This window comes from Phyllostomus discolor, chromosome 14, assembly GCF_004126475.2.
Source record: "Phyllostomus discolor isolate MPI-MPIP mPhyDis1 chromosome 14, mPhyDis1.pri.v3, whole genome shotgun sequence".
Lineage (NCBI taxonomy): Eukaryota > Metazoa > Chordata > Mammalia > Chiroptera > Phyllostomidae > Phyllostomus > Phyllostomus discolor.
In genome coordinates this window covers 38,009,209-38,026,497 of record NC_040916.2, presented here as the reverse complement: position 1 = coordinate 38,026,497, position 17,289 = coordinate 38,009,209, and the positions used below count along the sequence as shown (strand labels likewise).

At 37.3% G+C, this 17,289-nt stretch overlaps 1 protein-coding gene across 6 annotated transcripts in view; it reads left to right on the top strand.

Annotated features, from left to right (window-relative positions):
* The window catches only part of ST7L (suppression of tumorigenicity 7 like), a 115,970-nt gene that overhangs the window by 38,490 nt on the left and 60,191 nt on the right, over nt 1-17,289 (top strand). For 5 of the 6 annotated variants that reach the window (XM_036015292.1, XM_036015295.1, XM_036015291.1 and 2 more), the window contains exons 12-13: nt 10,228-10,378; nt 13,736-13,828. In XM_036015292.1, the coding sequence (XP_035871185.1) occupies nt 10,228-10,378; nt 13,736-13,828 (244 nt within the window). The remainder of the gene's footprint in view (nt 1-10,227; nt 10,379-13,735; nt 13,829-17,289) is intronic. The other variant, XM_036015294.1, reaches the window with a different exon arrangement.

Here is a 17,289-nt window from a genome sequence, read left to right as displayed (position 1 = left end):
CCGAGGTTGCAGGTTCCATTCCTGGTCAGGGTACATATAGGAAGCATCCGATAGATGGTTCTCACATTCATCTCTCTCTCTCTCTCTTTCTGAAATCAATAAAAACACGTCTTTGGGTGAGGATCAAAAAAATGCAGACCCCTTCCCTCATACCATATACAAAAATGAACTCAAGATGGGTCATAGATCTAAATGTAAGAGGTAAAATTATAAAACTTCTAGAAGGAAACCAAAGAAAATCTTTGTGCCTTGGGTTAGGCAAAAATTTTTCCAAAAGCACAACCCATAACAGAAAAAAAATTGATAAATTTGACTTCTGAAAACATTTTTTCTTCAAGAGACATCGTTAAGAAAATGGGAAGGTAAGCCAAAGACTGGGAGAAAATATTTGCAAGTCATACATCTGCCAAAGGACTTGTATTCAGAACATATAAAGAACTATTACAACTTAATAATAACAGGACAAATGACTCGATTAAAACTTGGGCAAAGAATATAAATAGTCACTTTATTAAAGAAAATACATGAATAGCTAATAGGCACATCAAAGGATACTCAGCATCAGTAGTCATTGAGAAATGCAAATTAAAACAACAATATGATATATTTTATACCCACTAGAATGCCCATACTCACAAAGACTGACAATACCAAGTGTTGGCAGGAATGTGGAGAAACTTCATACATTGTTGCTGTGCATGTAAAATAGTTTGCCTACTTTGGAAAATAGTTCTGTAGTTAAACATATATACTTATTATGTGACCCATCAATTCCATTCCTAGGTATCTATGCAACAGCAATGAAAACATATTTCCATACAAAGACTTTTATGCAGTTGTTCATAGCATTGTTTGCAAGAGCAAAAACTTGGAGCAATTCAAAGACAGGTGAATAAATAAATGAATTGTGGTACATCCATCAAATGGAACACTTCTTAGCATTAAAAAGGAAAGATACAAGTACGTGCAACAAAATAGGTGAACCTCACATACTTGATGTCAAGTGAGAGAAACCAGACACAAAAGACAACATATTGCATGATTCCATTTATGTGCAATTTGTAGAACAGGTAAAACCATACATACGAAAAGCAGATCAGTGGTTCCCTGGGACTGGTGGGCATTGACTGCAAACTGGAGCAAGGGAACTTTCGTGGTGATGGTTGCCCAGCTGTATAAATTTACTAAAAATCATTGAGCTATATACTTACAATGGTGAATTCTATGATATGTAAAAGACTTCAATAAAACTTTTATATATACTTTAATTTTATATTTTTAAAGTATATAATGTGTATATACTTGAACATTTTAAAATCATTTTTATTTATATGTAGAAATTTACCTATTTCCCCCTCAACTATATGTCACAACCAGTTGACAATTCAGCTCTTTTAAAATATTCAGCTCTGTAGAATGGTGCTATAACCTTACATTATTGTTTAAGCTGGCTGTTATCAAACAGGATAATGATTAAGGTTTGGATAATATCCCACTTAAATAACATTAGTGTTATATGAACTGCAAGAGCTCTGGAATTTGTGGCTGTCTGTGTTTGTTAGGGTTTTACAAGTGATGAAGTATGTAAAGGTTCTCTCTCTCTCTCTCCTGTTACGTTCTCTATTCCTGACGCCCAGCTACAGCAAAGCAAACAAAAAGGGCTTAGGGGTTTTGTTCCTCAGACTTCAGCTGTGGGTCTGAACTTATTTAACCTAGCGAACAGTGACATTTAAATATGTGTATATTAAACCTTTTAATCTTACAAATTTATTAAATGTTATATGCAAATTTGTCAAATGTTACATGAATCTTACCAGTTAGATGACAAAGGATAAAACTGTTTTAGCAGGAAACATTTTTTGGCAACTTTCCACATAACTACAACAGAAATGGCTGTAGGTCTAGGGCTGTGCAACTTGTTAAAGCTGGAAACTATTAGAGGTGCAACAGAGAAAGATCACATAAATCTCTTCAGGCTATGAATTTGCTTTAGATATTTCATTAATATTGATTGCCTGTACAGACTTTTTTTAATCTACTGAATGAATTTCAGTGTACAGTAACTATAATAGTAATAGTTAAAAATTAGAACAGTATGTTTTCATGGGTTTTGACTTGTTCTTCATTACCTAACTATGGCTTTGGTTCAGTGAATATTTTTTTTAGTCACCAAGCAAGAAAAAGACTGTGCATCTTTCAGGTACTATAGAAATTGTTAGATTTTAAGCTTTTATAGTAGAAATGTGTTGTACCTTTTAATTATTCCACAGCATCCTGTTTCAGCCATTCTAACATCTCATATTCTTTATTATCAACCATCAAGGAGTTTTATAGAAGGTATTCTTTTTTTTAAAATTGAGATAATTCACATATCACAAAATGTACCCATTTAAAGTACACATTTCAGAGGTCTTTAGTATATTCACAAGGTTATATATTCATCACCACTACCTGATTCTAGAACATTTTTATTACCCCAAAAAGAAACCTTGTGCCTATTAGCAGTCACTCCCCACTCCTTCCTCCCCTAATCCTTGGCAACCACTAATCTATTTTCTGTCTCCGTGGATTTGGAATCACATAATATGTGGCCTTTTGTGTCTGACTTCTACTTAGCATAATGTGGCATGTATCAATACTTCATTTCTTTTTATGTCTGAATAATATTCCATTGTATGAATATTCCACATTTTGTTTTTCCATTCATCAATTGATGGACACTTGGGTTGGTTTCACTGTTTGGCTATTGTGAATAACACTGATGTGAATATTGATGTCCAAGTCTTTATGTGAACACATGGTTTCACTTTTCTTGAGTATATACCTAGGAGCGGAACTGACAGATCATATGGTAATTATATGTTAAACTTTTTGAGAGACTGCCAAACTGTTTTTCCAAAGTGCTATGCTATTTTACATTCCCACCAGCAATGTGTGAGGAAGGGCTCCAATTTCTGTGCATTCGTGTCAACACTTGCTATTGTCTGTCTTTTGATTACAGTTATCCTAGCAGGGATGAAGTGGTGTCTCATTGTGGTTTTGGTTTGCGTTTCCTTAATGACTAATGATGCTGAACATCTTTTAATGTGCTTATTGTCCATTTGTGTATCTTCTTTGGATAAATGTCTATTCAGGTTCTTTGCACATTTTAAAAATGTGTCTTCTATTATAGAAGGTATTCTTTAACATTTTTATTACAATAGGCCACTGAAATTCTTTTCATAAAAATATTTTATTTATTTACTTTTAGAGAGGGGAAGGAAGGGAGAAAGGGAGGCAGGGAAACATCAATGTGTGGTTGCCTCTTGTGTGCCCCCAACTGGGGACCTGGCCTGCAACCTAGGCATGTGCCCTGACTGGGAATCAAACCAGTGACCCTTTGGTTCATAGGCCAACACTCAGTCCACTGAGCCACACCGGCCAGGGCTGAGGTTCTTGATTAATATGGTCCAAAACTGTTGTGAATCTCCATAGTTAAAAATACCATCGTAATATGTAATTTCACCCATGAAATGCAAACATGAGGACAGTCATGAACCTTGTTGAGATATGGACGCTGAAGAGTCAGGTAGGGTCATTCATTGGGTAAATTATTCATACATGTACACAAGTCTCAGGGCACATGATTCAAATTCGTGCCCCAGTAAAATGATGGCTTTTATAAATCAAGAATGTTTAGAGATACCACAGATGATTGAAATTGAAAATGTTAAATCCATGAATGTTAGTGATCTACTATAGATGTAATTGTTCTTAGTATGACACTCTGTATGTCTGGCTGATCAGAAATCAAAGCCTATAAGATGACACTTTTCCCATTCACCATTGAAGACACTAGTTCTTTAGCAGCAGGCTTACCTTTCATTGGCCGAACTCCCTGTATTAGACCAGCATAATTAAAAGGTAAGAGGGAGTCATGCACTCTGTTGAGGTTCTGAGTGGCCTAGCAGGAGTAAAAGGAGAAACGGGAAGTGGCGCTGAACCCTGTGGCCCAGACGTGGAGCACAGCGAGGCTGTGCTGTGAGAGGCGGAAGGGCTGAGGAGCAGAGTGCTGGCCTGGAGGAGCTGCTCTGCAGGACGACACGGAAAGGGGTGTTCCTGCGGCAGATGGCCTCTCTCGCCTCCCGTCCCTCTGCTTTCAACATAAGATCGCGTTCCCTTTGCTCCCGAGGCTCTTGGGGAGTATTACCTTTCTTCCAGTTTACTCATAGAGCATTCCTTTTCTTTCTTTGTGGGAACCATCCTTAGTCTCCCCCATAACACGCATCCACGTGGACGCCTTTGCGTTCGGCCTGCCTGTCCAATCTCATAGAATGTGCACCGAGAAAACTAATTGCAGAGATAAATTGGTTTTTGGTGTGCATGACTGATCAAGAGCAAAGTGCCTTAATTTCAGATGCCTTCAGAGAGATTTTTCCTTAACCTCTGCTTTTAAGAGGAAGATTATAAAGCATTATCATTACTTCAGGTCAGAATTATATTGCTTTTGGTCAAAAGCGGTTGTAAGATTTACAAAGTAGTAGAAACAAAGTGATCTACAGATAAATGATAAAGATCAAAGCAATTCAAAATTAAAGTAAATTTGAGTATAAGCATAGGTATGGTTTTAGAGTTATAAAAGAGACCATCAGACCATACATCATTGTGTCTTTTTAACTATAGCTTCTAAAGTAGCTTTAATTTTTATAATTTTAGTGAAAAACAAGAGGCATGAGTTAATTATTTGAGCATATTGTTCATAGTTTAATGCTAGTTAAAATTGTCCCAAACAATTCCTGACTCATTGCAGATGTAGCGCTAAGGTGATTTGGAGGTGACACGGAAGGTCCTGTAGCATAGCTTGGGAACCAGGCTGGGTTTATATCTATCTTCAGCTGCGTTTTATTTATTGATAATCTCCAAATCTGTATCTTTTAACTCTGGCTACCTCATCAATAGACTCCATGCCTATCTAGTTATGGAAATTTTAACTGGGTATCTAATAGGTACTTCAGACACTTGAGTGTGTCTCAAACTGAATTTTTTAAAATTTAACTCTCTTTTTCAACGTGCCAGTCTTTCCTTAGTTAGCTATTCTGATGTATGTCTTCATCACTCTCTTCTCCTCATTAACCTTTACCTCTGCCCTTCCCAAGTCACCAACTTTCACTGTAGCCTTTGAAATGCCTCCCAGACCTAGCCATCCTCTCCACCCTGCCGTCACCATCACGCGTCTTCACTGCACAGGCTTTTAAACATTATTGTTGTTATTATAAAAGTAATGCGTGCTTTTTACAAAAAGTTCAGACTCCTCAGAAGTTTATAAAGTAAAATTTTCCCTCTTCTTTTACTCCCAGTTCTACTTCTCTAAAGTAGCTACTGTTTCTGTTTGGTTTATTTATTGTCAGACATTTTCTTTCTTAAAAACAAAAGCATTTATTTTTGTTTTTATTTTAGAGAGAGGGGAAGGGAGGGGGCAAGAGAAGGAGAGAAACAATGGTGTGAGAGAGAAACATCGATTGGTTGCCTCTTGTATGACCGGGGACCAAGCCTGCAACCCAGGCATGTGCCCTGACCTGTATAGAACCAGCGACCTTTCACTTTGTGGGACACCACCCAGCCAACAAAGCCACCAGTCAGGGTTACTGCCAGACATTTTCTACGCATTTCTAAACATATAGATATGTTTACTGTCTCTTGCTCGGACTGTTACAACAGACTCCTCACTGGTCTCTCTGCCATCAACTGCTCTCCACTCTGGTCATTGTCAAAGTTAGCTACCTAAACAGCAAATCTTATCCTGCCAAAAGAGCTCTGCTTGTTCCCTGTGGCCTATGAGATAAGGATTGATCCCTTAGTATTGCACATATAGAAGCCCTTCACTGTCTGAGCCCAGGGTCTGTCTCCAGCCCTACTCCTTGCCACATCGGCTTTGTTCCTTATCTTCAGCACTACTACTTCCTGAACTGGTCCCAGCTCATCCTGTCCCCCTACCTTTGCACATATGCCCAATCTCCTCTGTACCCGTCAGGTTCCTGCTTGTTCTTCAAGACCCCGACCATCTGTCGCCTCCTCTAACAGTGCGTTTTCCACGTTTCCCGAGCAGAGGTAATGGCTCTCTCTTCTCTGTTCCTTCGGTACCTTAATCATATTGTTTTTGTCTGTATGTCCTTCCCTTAGTTTCCTGTAAGCCTTTAAAAAAGAACTATTGGCTCACTCATCATTTTATGTCTGATGCTCTGCCTAGCACAAAGTAGGCATTCAGGGAATGTTTGGTAAATAGACATGTCTTCAGTTTTGATCTGCATTGCAATAAAGGCCCATCTAAATTAGAGAAAGGAAAATTTGGACCCTATTATTTTCAGGAACTTTTAAGCTGTTTTACTTATTTTATGAGTTTTGACTATTTTGACTGTTTTACTATTCTATATAAAATTTTGTGTGTCATTTATTTTACTATTTTTATGAGTTTTGCTTAATTATGTCATCTTTGACCTTTTAAGGATGGTAGTACACTTCCAGCATGACCTCACTTCTCAACTTATAAAATAACTCAGCTTTTAATGGAATACCATGCAACTGTTAAAAATAGTGTGTCAGACCTGTACAGAGACAGGAAAAAATGTATTCCTAAGATGTATTGTGAAGTAAAAAGTGAGTTGCATGACAGTTTGATCCTATTTTTAAGAAAAAAAGAGTTGGTATGTTATCCTTAAGGAAATACCAAAAAATATAAATCAGATTATCTTTATTTCCTTTAGTCTTTTATTCTTCAATCTTGTAATATATTAGTTTTCTACTATGTAAGTCTGCAGTGTTTGTGTTTTTGTGTAAGCAGAAAAAAAAAGACAAAACCAACCACCCTAGTTTTTAACCTTTCATATTCTTCTCCGTAGAAAAGTGAAGTCTGGGTGGCAGATTTTATTTTGTTTTGGTTTTAGTTTGCACAGAGATTTAGAAATTGTCTTTAAGTAGAAACTGAAATATAAGTATGAGTTTGAAGACGAGTTAGCTCTGCATATCAGATCAAGCCAGTTTTAATTACTTCGGCGCCCACTCTGGGCAGCATCACGTGCCAGGTGCTGCAGCAGAGGGTGGAGGACGTAGCTTCTGTTGGGCGCTGACTTACAGCCTGTGCCGGGGAGCAGGCGTTCTTGAGTAGCAGTTTGTGAATGTGGTAAAATAAGTCACAGTCCTATAATTACCTTCTCTAAGTACATTTTCTTCAAACTGAAAATTTTCCCTATATTTTGAGGGTGGAATTTTATTTTAGTGCTTTATTAGAAACTGAAAAATAGGATTTGCTTTGTTTTAAAGTCATTTTGGAAAGGACATTTGGTAGTAGGTAAGACATGATAATAAAATGTTAAGGTAGCCTAAGGAAGATTTACTAATGATTAAATAACAAAGATTTTTACATATAAACTCTTGAAGTTATTTTCTTGACATATTAGGTTGACATTTTCTGAAAGTTCTTTTGAATCATTGTTAACTGAATATCTTTGCTTGCCATTTGCTAAGTGGCTACAAAGTAGTTTAAAGCTTCCTGGTTCTAAAACTCATTAAAAATAATTTGGTACATTTTGTATTCCCTACCTGTAAAATGAGGCAGAATTTTAATACAAATGAGTTGGTTTAAGTGTTAAAAAGTTTTCTTCTGAAACTGAGGTACTCTTTCTGGTGGTGGAGATTTCACTGTGATGGCCGCATTTTCTTTGCTTCCTGCTGAAGAAGCCCTTCGTGCACTTGCCAGGAGCATAAGGAGTCATGTCAGAGGTCAGCTCTTGGAGTCCATTTTCCCACAGCTGCCTGGTGCGAGTGATCTTTTACTGTGTTTTAAAAAAATGGGCAAGGATTAGAGAGGATTAGAAAGAATATTACCCTCCCGAATATAGGCCCAAGGCACTAAGGGGAGAAAACCCAAGCAGGCAGCAGATGGGCTTTGCTTGACCAGGACACAACCTCTGCTGCATTCCTTTAAGAAACTGAATGGGAAATGTTAAGTCCCCAAACTGGATTAGTAAATAATCTCATAGCTTGTGACATCTGCTAAAATAAATTGATGAGCAGATTGCATTCTTACACTTTGAGGAGAGAGCCAGAAACATGAAGACTAACATTAATTCCTTTTTCTTGAACTTCAGCTTTATTGAGGTGTAGGAGTAAGAGTCGTCGAAGGTGGGCGTTAAGCTCCGTAAGTGCTGGAAAGGCACACTTCATAAGAACAGCGATTTTACATATGATAATATGATGTATACGTACATATTGATCAGTCACCTAAGGCTTGAATACTGAAACCACTGCACTTCTTTTGTTTTTAAGATTCTTCCTGCTTGTAGCAGTTTTACAAAGTGTTTTTCACAAATTCAACGATTTAATTTATGTTGTTTATCTCATTAGTTTGTGCAACAATCTGAGGAATTTAGAATTTGAAATGTGAAAATATATCTTTTGAGACACCTCTGGAATGTTTCTCTTTTTATAACAAGTTAATGTGGTTTGAATCTTAAGACACATAATTAGGTATCACATTATTTAGAACCAAAGAGATCATTTCAAACCTATTTTAGTAGGGGAAGTATTTGCAGGAAGTATTTAGCTAACTAAAAATTTTAAAAGATTTTGTTTTAAGTTGAGCACTTTAATAGTAAAGATGACGTACGAGTGATTAACTTTGCATCTTCATGTAATTCGTATATTCATTTGATTAGTGTGATAACTGTGACTATACTGTTTTTGTTATGGATTTTAATATTAAGGCAGGTATTTTCTTGAAGCATTTAAGACAGAATTTAATTTCATCTATGAGTAAGAATTGATAGGCTATAGTTTCTTTAACAAGCACACCCACTAATCCCTTAAATGCATCTTGTTCTCTTGGCTCAGTGCCTGTGTTCATGTTGTCCCTGTACTTTGAATATGTCCTCTTGTTCTTTTCTCCACCCACCCCCAATCCGCTCATCCACATTCCATCCATCTCTGTATATCAGCTCAAATCCCAAATTCCATCGAGAGGTTTATTTTCAGCCCCTTAAGCAGAATTAATACCTCCTAAACCTAGAGTTACTACATGACCCAGCAGCTCCACTCCAGGTATACACCCAAGAGAGATGGAAACAAATGTTCACATAGAAACTGGTACACGGAGGTTTTTGCAGCATTATTCAAATAGCCATCAAATGACGACTGGGTAAACTAATGTGTTACATCCATACAATGGAATATTATTCAGCCACAAAGAGGAACGAGGCACAGATATATGCTGCAACGTGGATACACCTTGAAAACAGTTTGCTAAGTGAAAGAAACCAGCTACAAAAGACCATCTATTATGTGATTCTGTTTGTGTGGAATATCCAGAATAGGCAAAACCATGGAGGCAGAAAGCAGATCATTGGTTGCCTGGGGCTTAGGGGGAACGGCGGAGTAGGGGTGGTAGCTGAGGAGTGCAGGGTTTCCTGCTGAGGCGATGGGGCGCTCTAATATGGCTGTGCTGACGTCGCCCGTGCCTGCGAACATACTGAAAACCAGCGAGTCCTGTATTGTGAATGGGTGAATTGTGAAGTATGTAAATGATATCTCAATAGAGCTATTATAAAAAACTAAATTTAAAAATTAGTACTTCCTATCCCTATCCCTATATTCACTCTTATACCTCTAACAAAACACTTAGCACCGTCTGGCTATAATTATTAATTTAAGAACTCCATCTTTCTCACTGCATTATAAAGTTTCCCCCATAAAAGTGTTTTTTGGTATTATCTAACAAGCAAGTGCTTTGCTCTCCGTAAATATTAATTTAATTGAACTTCTTCACAATTAAGTTCCATCCCTTGTAAATGGGAATGAGAAAAAAAAAAGGAATGTTGCCACAAAGTGTTGATACAAAACGGTGTTCTATAATTTTTACACTTAATTAGTTTTTGGAAAAACAAATGTTTGCTCTCACATATTACCTCAGCTTGAGTTTCCATTTTGTGTTTAGCAAGTTTAGATATAAGCCACTTATCACCTTATTGTTACCTATAGAAATATTCTCGCCCTTGGAATTTGCATAGAAAGCATTTTATGTACATTTATCAATAGGATCTTCAATGTCGTTTCAACTAGTTTAATGTTTGTGACTTTATAAAATTTGAATCTACATTTTTGTGGGTGTTTGAATTTAACACAATTTAATTTTTCTTTTTTTTTTCTGTGATGTGTGTGTGTGTGTGTGTGTATGTTTTTTTTGTTTTTGTTTTTTAGTATTTATTAGAGATGAAAAGTCTAATTTTACCTCCAGAACACATTCTGAAACGGGGTGACAGTGAAGCAATTGCCTATGCTTTCTTTCATCTCCAGCACTGGAAGCGGATAGAAGGTGCTCTTAATCTGTTACAGTGCACGTGGGAGGGCAGTAAGTATTCTTTTCCAGATGTAACCCTGATCTCGCGACTGTTCATTGCACTCATAGGCAGTCTTCTTAAATGAGATGGTCTGAGTCTCCGTAAGGGTTTGCTGCTCATATTGGCTTCACTGTGAATGCAGTGGTGTTGTGTTTGGTGTATTGGTAGGAGAGATATTTAATGAACTTATGTTGCTGCCACATTTAGGAAAAGCAGAATGAGAAACTGTTATGGTATTGTGCCATATGTTCATTTAAACCACGTATTTGTGAGGAAAGAAAATGATAACTAATAATCCTTGGTATATAAGCTTTTTAATGTGGTTGTGCTATTCTAATATATTTTAAATTTGACCGTTTTGTTTTATTTTCAGTTGTATATAACATGAAACTACTTTTGTCACAACTAATATCAATTCTATTCTTAAAATTTTTAAATTGTGGTAAAATACATATAACATAGAAATTATCATTTTAACCATTTTAAAGTAAACAGTTCAGTGTCATTAAGTACATTCACATTATTGTACAACTAGCACCAGCATCCATCCGCAGAACTTTTTCATTATCCCAAACTGAAGTTCTGTGCCCATTCAACAGTAACTCCTCATTCTTCCCATTCTCCCTGGTAATCATTCTCCTTCCTGTCTCCATGAGTTTGACTACTCTCGGTATATCATATAGTGGGAGCAGACGATATTTGTCCTTTTATATCTGGCCTGTTTCACTTAGCATAATGTTATAGTGTGTGTCAGAACTTCATTCCTTTTTAAGGCTGAATAATATTCCACAATGTGTGTATACAACATTTTACTAAGGCATTCATTTGTCAGTGAGTATTTGTTTCACCTTCTGACTGCTGTGGACAATGCTGCGGTGAACGTGGGTGTACAAATACCTGCTCAGGTTCTGGCTTTCAGTTCTCTTGGGTATATATACCCAAAAGTGGAATTTTTGGATCATGAAAATTCTATGTATAATTTTTTGAAGAACCACCATGCTGTTTTCTAGAGCAGTTGCACCATTTTATATTCCACTAGAAATAAGCAAGCATTTAGCTTTCTCTATGTCCTCATCAAACTTGTTATTTTCTGTTTTGTTTTTCGGTGATAGCCATTCCAGTGGGTGTGAAATGGTGCCTAATGGTGGTTTTGATGTGCGTGTCCTAATATTAGTGGTGTTGATCTGTCGCTGTGTTTATTGGCCACTTATATATCTTCTTGGGAGAACTGGTCTGTTCCTTAACTAACTACCAGATCTCTTATTTGTAACTTTTAAAATCACTAAGAAAATGAAGAAGCTCAATCAAAATATTTTATCAGTTGACTCTTATAATAATTCTCTTGGGAAGTACACCTCTGTTCTCCATACACATTCAAAAATAAATTCAGTGCTCAGTTGCTACAATTGGTTAACCCCGTCAGTTCCCCAACTTTGCACTAAGGCACCTTGGGGGCATTGCAGTGTATTCACAGAGCGGCAAGGGGCATTTTAAATGTTCGCTGGAAACACAGCAATATCAACATCTGCCAGACACCATTCAGATTATTACTCTAGGTAGCTCATGGTTTCACAGTTAGATGGCTCTCCAGTCCCTGTTTCTTCCTGTGTCACAGCTTTGCAAAGGTGGGACTTTGTTAGTTTTTGTGATCAAAAGAAGTACCACACAAAAACCAGTGTGGAACAGGAAATGAAGCCAGCACCGTCCAACCTCATTCTAGGGTCTGAGAAGCTGTGTGGCTCTCAGCTGACTCACGTACCCGTTAGTAAGGTATGATGGTTAGTTAGAATGAAATGATTTCTTCTTTTAATTTATGAGTTTTTTCCCAAATCACTGCTACATTTTTAGAACATAGGTGTTTAAAGCTGTTTGGATCCACTACCTAATAAGTGGAATTGTGAGATATTTCTTTCAGCCTATGGCCATCATACAAAATTACTAAGACAGAAAGGGGACACCATGTGTCCTTGAACCAAGAAAATGTAAGAACCTTTGACTTCAGGGTCAAACACTGTGCTTGACACTGACGCTATACAGATTGGTGAAACTGGGACAGCTAAAACTGAGGAGCTGCATGTCTGGGTTATTAGACTTTATTCTGATTTTCTTCCCAGTATTCTGTGAGCTCTTCAAAACCAGGTACTCTATCTCATTTACCTAGTATGTGTCTTCAGTGCCTAGCATTGATGGAGGTTTCCAATAAGTATGTGACTTACATTGTATTTCCTAAATAATCATGTTAATGCATGATTTCATAGGGTTATCACTAATTTTCTCTGGGACGTTGGACAAATAATTACTTTTTATTGTGACCCAACAAAATCCATGTTTTGATAGAAGTTTAGAGAGAGGCATTAAAGTAAAAACAAAAATCTTACCACAATTTAGCTAGTTTTATAGATCAATAAGAATTCCTGCTTTAAGAAGTCTACAAGCTCTGTTTGGGTAGCTCAGTTGGTTAGAGCACCATCCAAAAATGCTGAGGTTGTGGGTTTGATCCTTGGTCAGGGCACATGCAAGAAACAATTAATGAATGCAACGGATCCATGTTTCTCTCTCTCTCTCCCCTGCCCTCCCGTTTCCTTCTTCCCGCCCTCTGCCTCTGTCTCTCTCTCTCTCTTTCTCTCTCAAAAATCATTAAATAAAAATTTTTTTAAAAATCTGTAAGAGTTGGTGACAGGCTAGATCAAGGGTGGGTAAACTTTTCCTTGGAGGACCAGATGGTAAATAGCTTGTCTTCGCAGGCCGTGGTCTCTGTCAGAACTGCCCAACTCCTGCAGCATGGAAGCAGCTTTACAGAATGTATAAATGAACAAGCACGGCTGCATTCTAGTACAATTTTATTTACCAAAACCAGTAGTGGGCCAGGTCTGGCCAAAGGGTTATACCTTGGTGACTCTGATCTGAATTAAGCCCTGCTCATAGAAAACGGTGGCATCTCACATGTGAAGTTAGAAGCCATCGAGGACCCTGTAAGCTGCCAGCACTATGGCCACAACAGTTATACATGTTGCAGTCCTGTGAAGGTTACTGTAGGAAGTGGAATTCGCGCTCAGAGTCAAGTCTGTTGTGTTTGTCTTGAGAAGAGCGAGGCCAGAAGGACCCAGCCAGTCTCCCTTTAGTCACCCAGTACTCCCTTCAGTTTTATTTCAGCCTGACCATTCACTAGTCTCTAAATAAACCTTACCTTTCCTTTTAGTCATTCTTTTGCTTACTTTGTTTCTTTTATTAAAATGTGTCTCTAAGAAAGTAAGATGAAACATGTTTCCTGAAATTTTTATGAAAATGTCTTTAGAATAGCTTTGATATGTAGTATAAGGTGAAAACAAGTGTGAATTGAACATCAACATGTGTATTTTTTCCCTCAGCTTTTAGAATGATACCGTACCCGTTAGAGAAAGGCCATCTATTCTACCCTTACCCCAGCTGCACAGAGACTGCTGATAGAGAGCTGTTACCTAGTAAGTAAATACTCTGTCTTTCCTAAACTTAGAAGTGGTGGTGAGATTGTTTTTCATAGTGTTCTCCATTATCAAAGTACCTTTGGTTGAAATTCAGGATACTGTTTATATATTATTTTAGCCACTTCTTGGATGGATTTGCATAATATAATTCATTCCCCAATGTTTTTGGAGTAAAACCCTATGTTAGATGCAATGAAGGACACAAAGATTAAAGATATTAAAAAGGGCAGGCATCTTACAAACATTTTTTAAGAAAGAAATATTATCAATACTTCACACACTCTTTTCAGAAAATAAAGGAGGAAAGAATACTTTCCAACTCATTCTGTGATACCACTGTTGCCCTGATACCAAATCCAGACAAAGATGTTACAAGAAAAGAAAACTGTAGAATAGTATCCCTTATGAATAGAGACATAAACATCTTCAACCAAATAGTAGCAAACTTAATCTAGCAACACATAAAAACGATTATACTCCATGCCCAAGGAGGGTTTACCTCACAATGCAAGGTTGGTTTAACATCTGAAAATGGAATGTACCATATTAATAGAATAAAGGACAATGGATTTAAAAAAAGTATTTGATACAAATTCAACACCCACTCATAATAAAAATTCTGAACAAACTAGGGGGAAAAAGGGAACTTTCTCAACCTAATAAAGAACATCTATGAAAGACGCACAGCTAACACCACATTTAATGGTGGAGGACTGAGCGCCTCCCCCTGAGACCAGGAACAAGGCAAGGGTGTCTGCTCTCCCCCCTGCTCTCAGCACTGCACTGGGGCATCTAGCCAGCGCGATCAAGCAAGGAGAAGAAACAAAAGGCATTCACATTGGAGAAGAAGAAATAAAACTGTCTTTATTCATAGACGGTGATTTTCTATGTAGGAAATTCTAAGAAATCCATAAAAGTACTATTAGAACTTTATAATAAATAAGTTCAGCAAGGTTACACAATATAATATCAACATACAAAACTCTATATTTATATTTACATTTATGTTTATGTTTATATTTATATTTATATTTATATACTAGCAATGAACAGCCCAAAGGTGACATTTTAAATACAGAGCAAACAATTTAGGAATAAATTTAACAAAAGAAGTATAAGATGTATACACTAAAAACTACAAAATACTGATGAGAAAATTTAAAGGAAATCTGAATAAATGGAAAGACATTCCATGTTTATGGAGTGGAAGACCCAACATTACTCATATGGCAGTTCTCTCCAAATTGATCTATAGATTCAGTACAATCCATATCAAAATCCCAGCAGGAATTTGGTACAATTGACAAGCTGATCCTAACATTTATACAAAAAGGTAAAGGACCCAAAAGAGGCAAAACAATCTTTACAAAGAAGAATGAAGTTGGACAGACTACGTTTCCCAATTTTAAAAGAGCAGTAGGAAAGTTAGGAGCCGAAGCAGACAGACGTATGCCGGGGTGTGACTGCCGAGGCTGCCTCCGCCGCCTCCCTGCCCCGGCAGCCAGCCTGCTCCACCAGCAGTCCGCCTGGCTTTGTCTCGGCTCACTCCCTGTCCTCCACCCGCTTCTCTGTGAGCTGGTGAACTTCTGTTAACTTTGCTTTTTATGATTTCACCAATAAGCCTGAAGGTAATAAACACTAGTACCATGTTTCCTTATAAGATATAAACCTATGCCACAGTTTTTACAATTCTGGGGCCATTAGAGTTGAAGTCTAGGAAGGAAAGTTGTACTTTTACAAGCATCAGACTTAATGAGCTGAAAAGTTCAAACAGACAGATGAAAATGTAGGAGAGGTTGTATAAATTGAGTGTGCTGATATTTTTCTCCCAGGGTCTTTTATTTTCTTCCATCCTCTGAGATAAGTTATCTCTCCTGTCTTTGAGCTATTGAAGTACTTTGTGTACTTCGTACTCTTCCCCTTCTGGATTTTAAACTTGAAGGCCAGGACTCTCTTTACTGTTCCTCTATGAATACCTATAATGTTTACCATAAGGTACATTGTACATACTCAGTAGAAATGTTAACTATTAGTACCTCTTCCTCCTTACCGACTCTGAACTCCTAAGTTGCTCACAGGTTAATAGAAAGACTGATAAACAATGTGCTAAATGCTATAAGTATGGAGTAGATTATAAGGAAGCTAAAATGGGGAGTGCCTAGCTCTCCAAGGCCAGGGATGATCCCTAAATCTGACTTGGGTGACTTGAATGGTAAATCCATCATACAGCAGGAAGAACAGGTTTGGGAATAGGAGTGGGGGAAGTAAATAAGTTCGGTGCATTTCATGTGTTATACCCATGTATACACATACACGTTAATTTAAAATGAAGTATTTTATTGCCTAGTGCTAATTTTCTAGGCATGAATGATACCACTAAGGGAAACTGTGTAGCCTGAGAAGTAAACTAAGGGTAGAACCATGGGGGTACAAAAATGTCTAAGGAATGGGTGGCTGATAAGGAGTTTGGAAGATTCCGTGAAGGAGTGGTCAGAGAGACAGGACAAGAAGCAGAACTAGATATCCTAGAAACTAAAAGGAGGAAAACATTTTCGAATGAGGAGGAGTATCTGAGATACTAAGTAAGGTATGTAATTACTGAGAAGAATCTATTGACTTTGGCAATTAGAAGGTCATTGGTGAGAGAAATTTTATTTTCTTTCCTAGGATGGTGGTGGCAGTAATTATTCTTGTTGTTTTTCCATTTTAACAGGAACAAGGTTTTGTTTTTCTTTTTTTAACAAGGCTATTTAAGGCGAAGGAACAAATCTCTACTTAAGGAACATCAATATTCAAAAGTTTATTATTTTAGGCTAAATGTGTTAGCCTAAAATAATGCCCCCCAAATCATTACAAAGGCTGCCTGATGTAAAGCCAACTTTACATAGTAATATGAATAAGGTCAGGGTTATTATTATGTGTTATCAGAGCCACAGGCTGTAAGAACAGACAATTTGCTTCTTGGCAGGCCTTTATTATTTCTAGGGTGCCACTCATTTGCAAATTCCAGGAGATTGGGGAGGAGAGATGTGCTGGGCAGGGGGGCGTTGTTTGATTATATTGTGTTCTTAGGGTGTTTTTTCTGTCTCTGACTGTGGTAGAAGGAACACATTTTTAATAATGTGGAGTTCTAATACTCAGGAGTACTTAATGTTTTTTGTTTCAATTCTCCTTCAACCTTGATATGACTTACAGCATTCTGGAATTTGCTTATGAACCTCATAAGTTCAGACTTGAACTATTCCCTTAGTTCACATAGCTATTTAGTTGTCTTTTATGCCTCCTGATAAATTTTCCTCTGCAAGCCAGTGATGAAATTTACTTCCAAGGGAGTGTTTCTGTGCTAGTCATTCGTTATATTGATGTATTAGCCAAACATTGACTGACAAACGAATCTACAGAAAGTAGTGCAAAAATAAATTATTAGGTCTCATATTTTAGGAAATTATGTTATACAG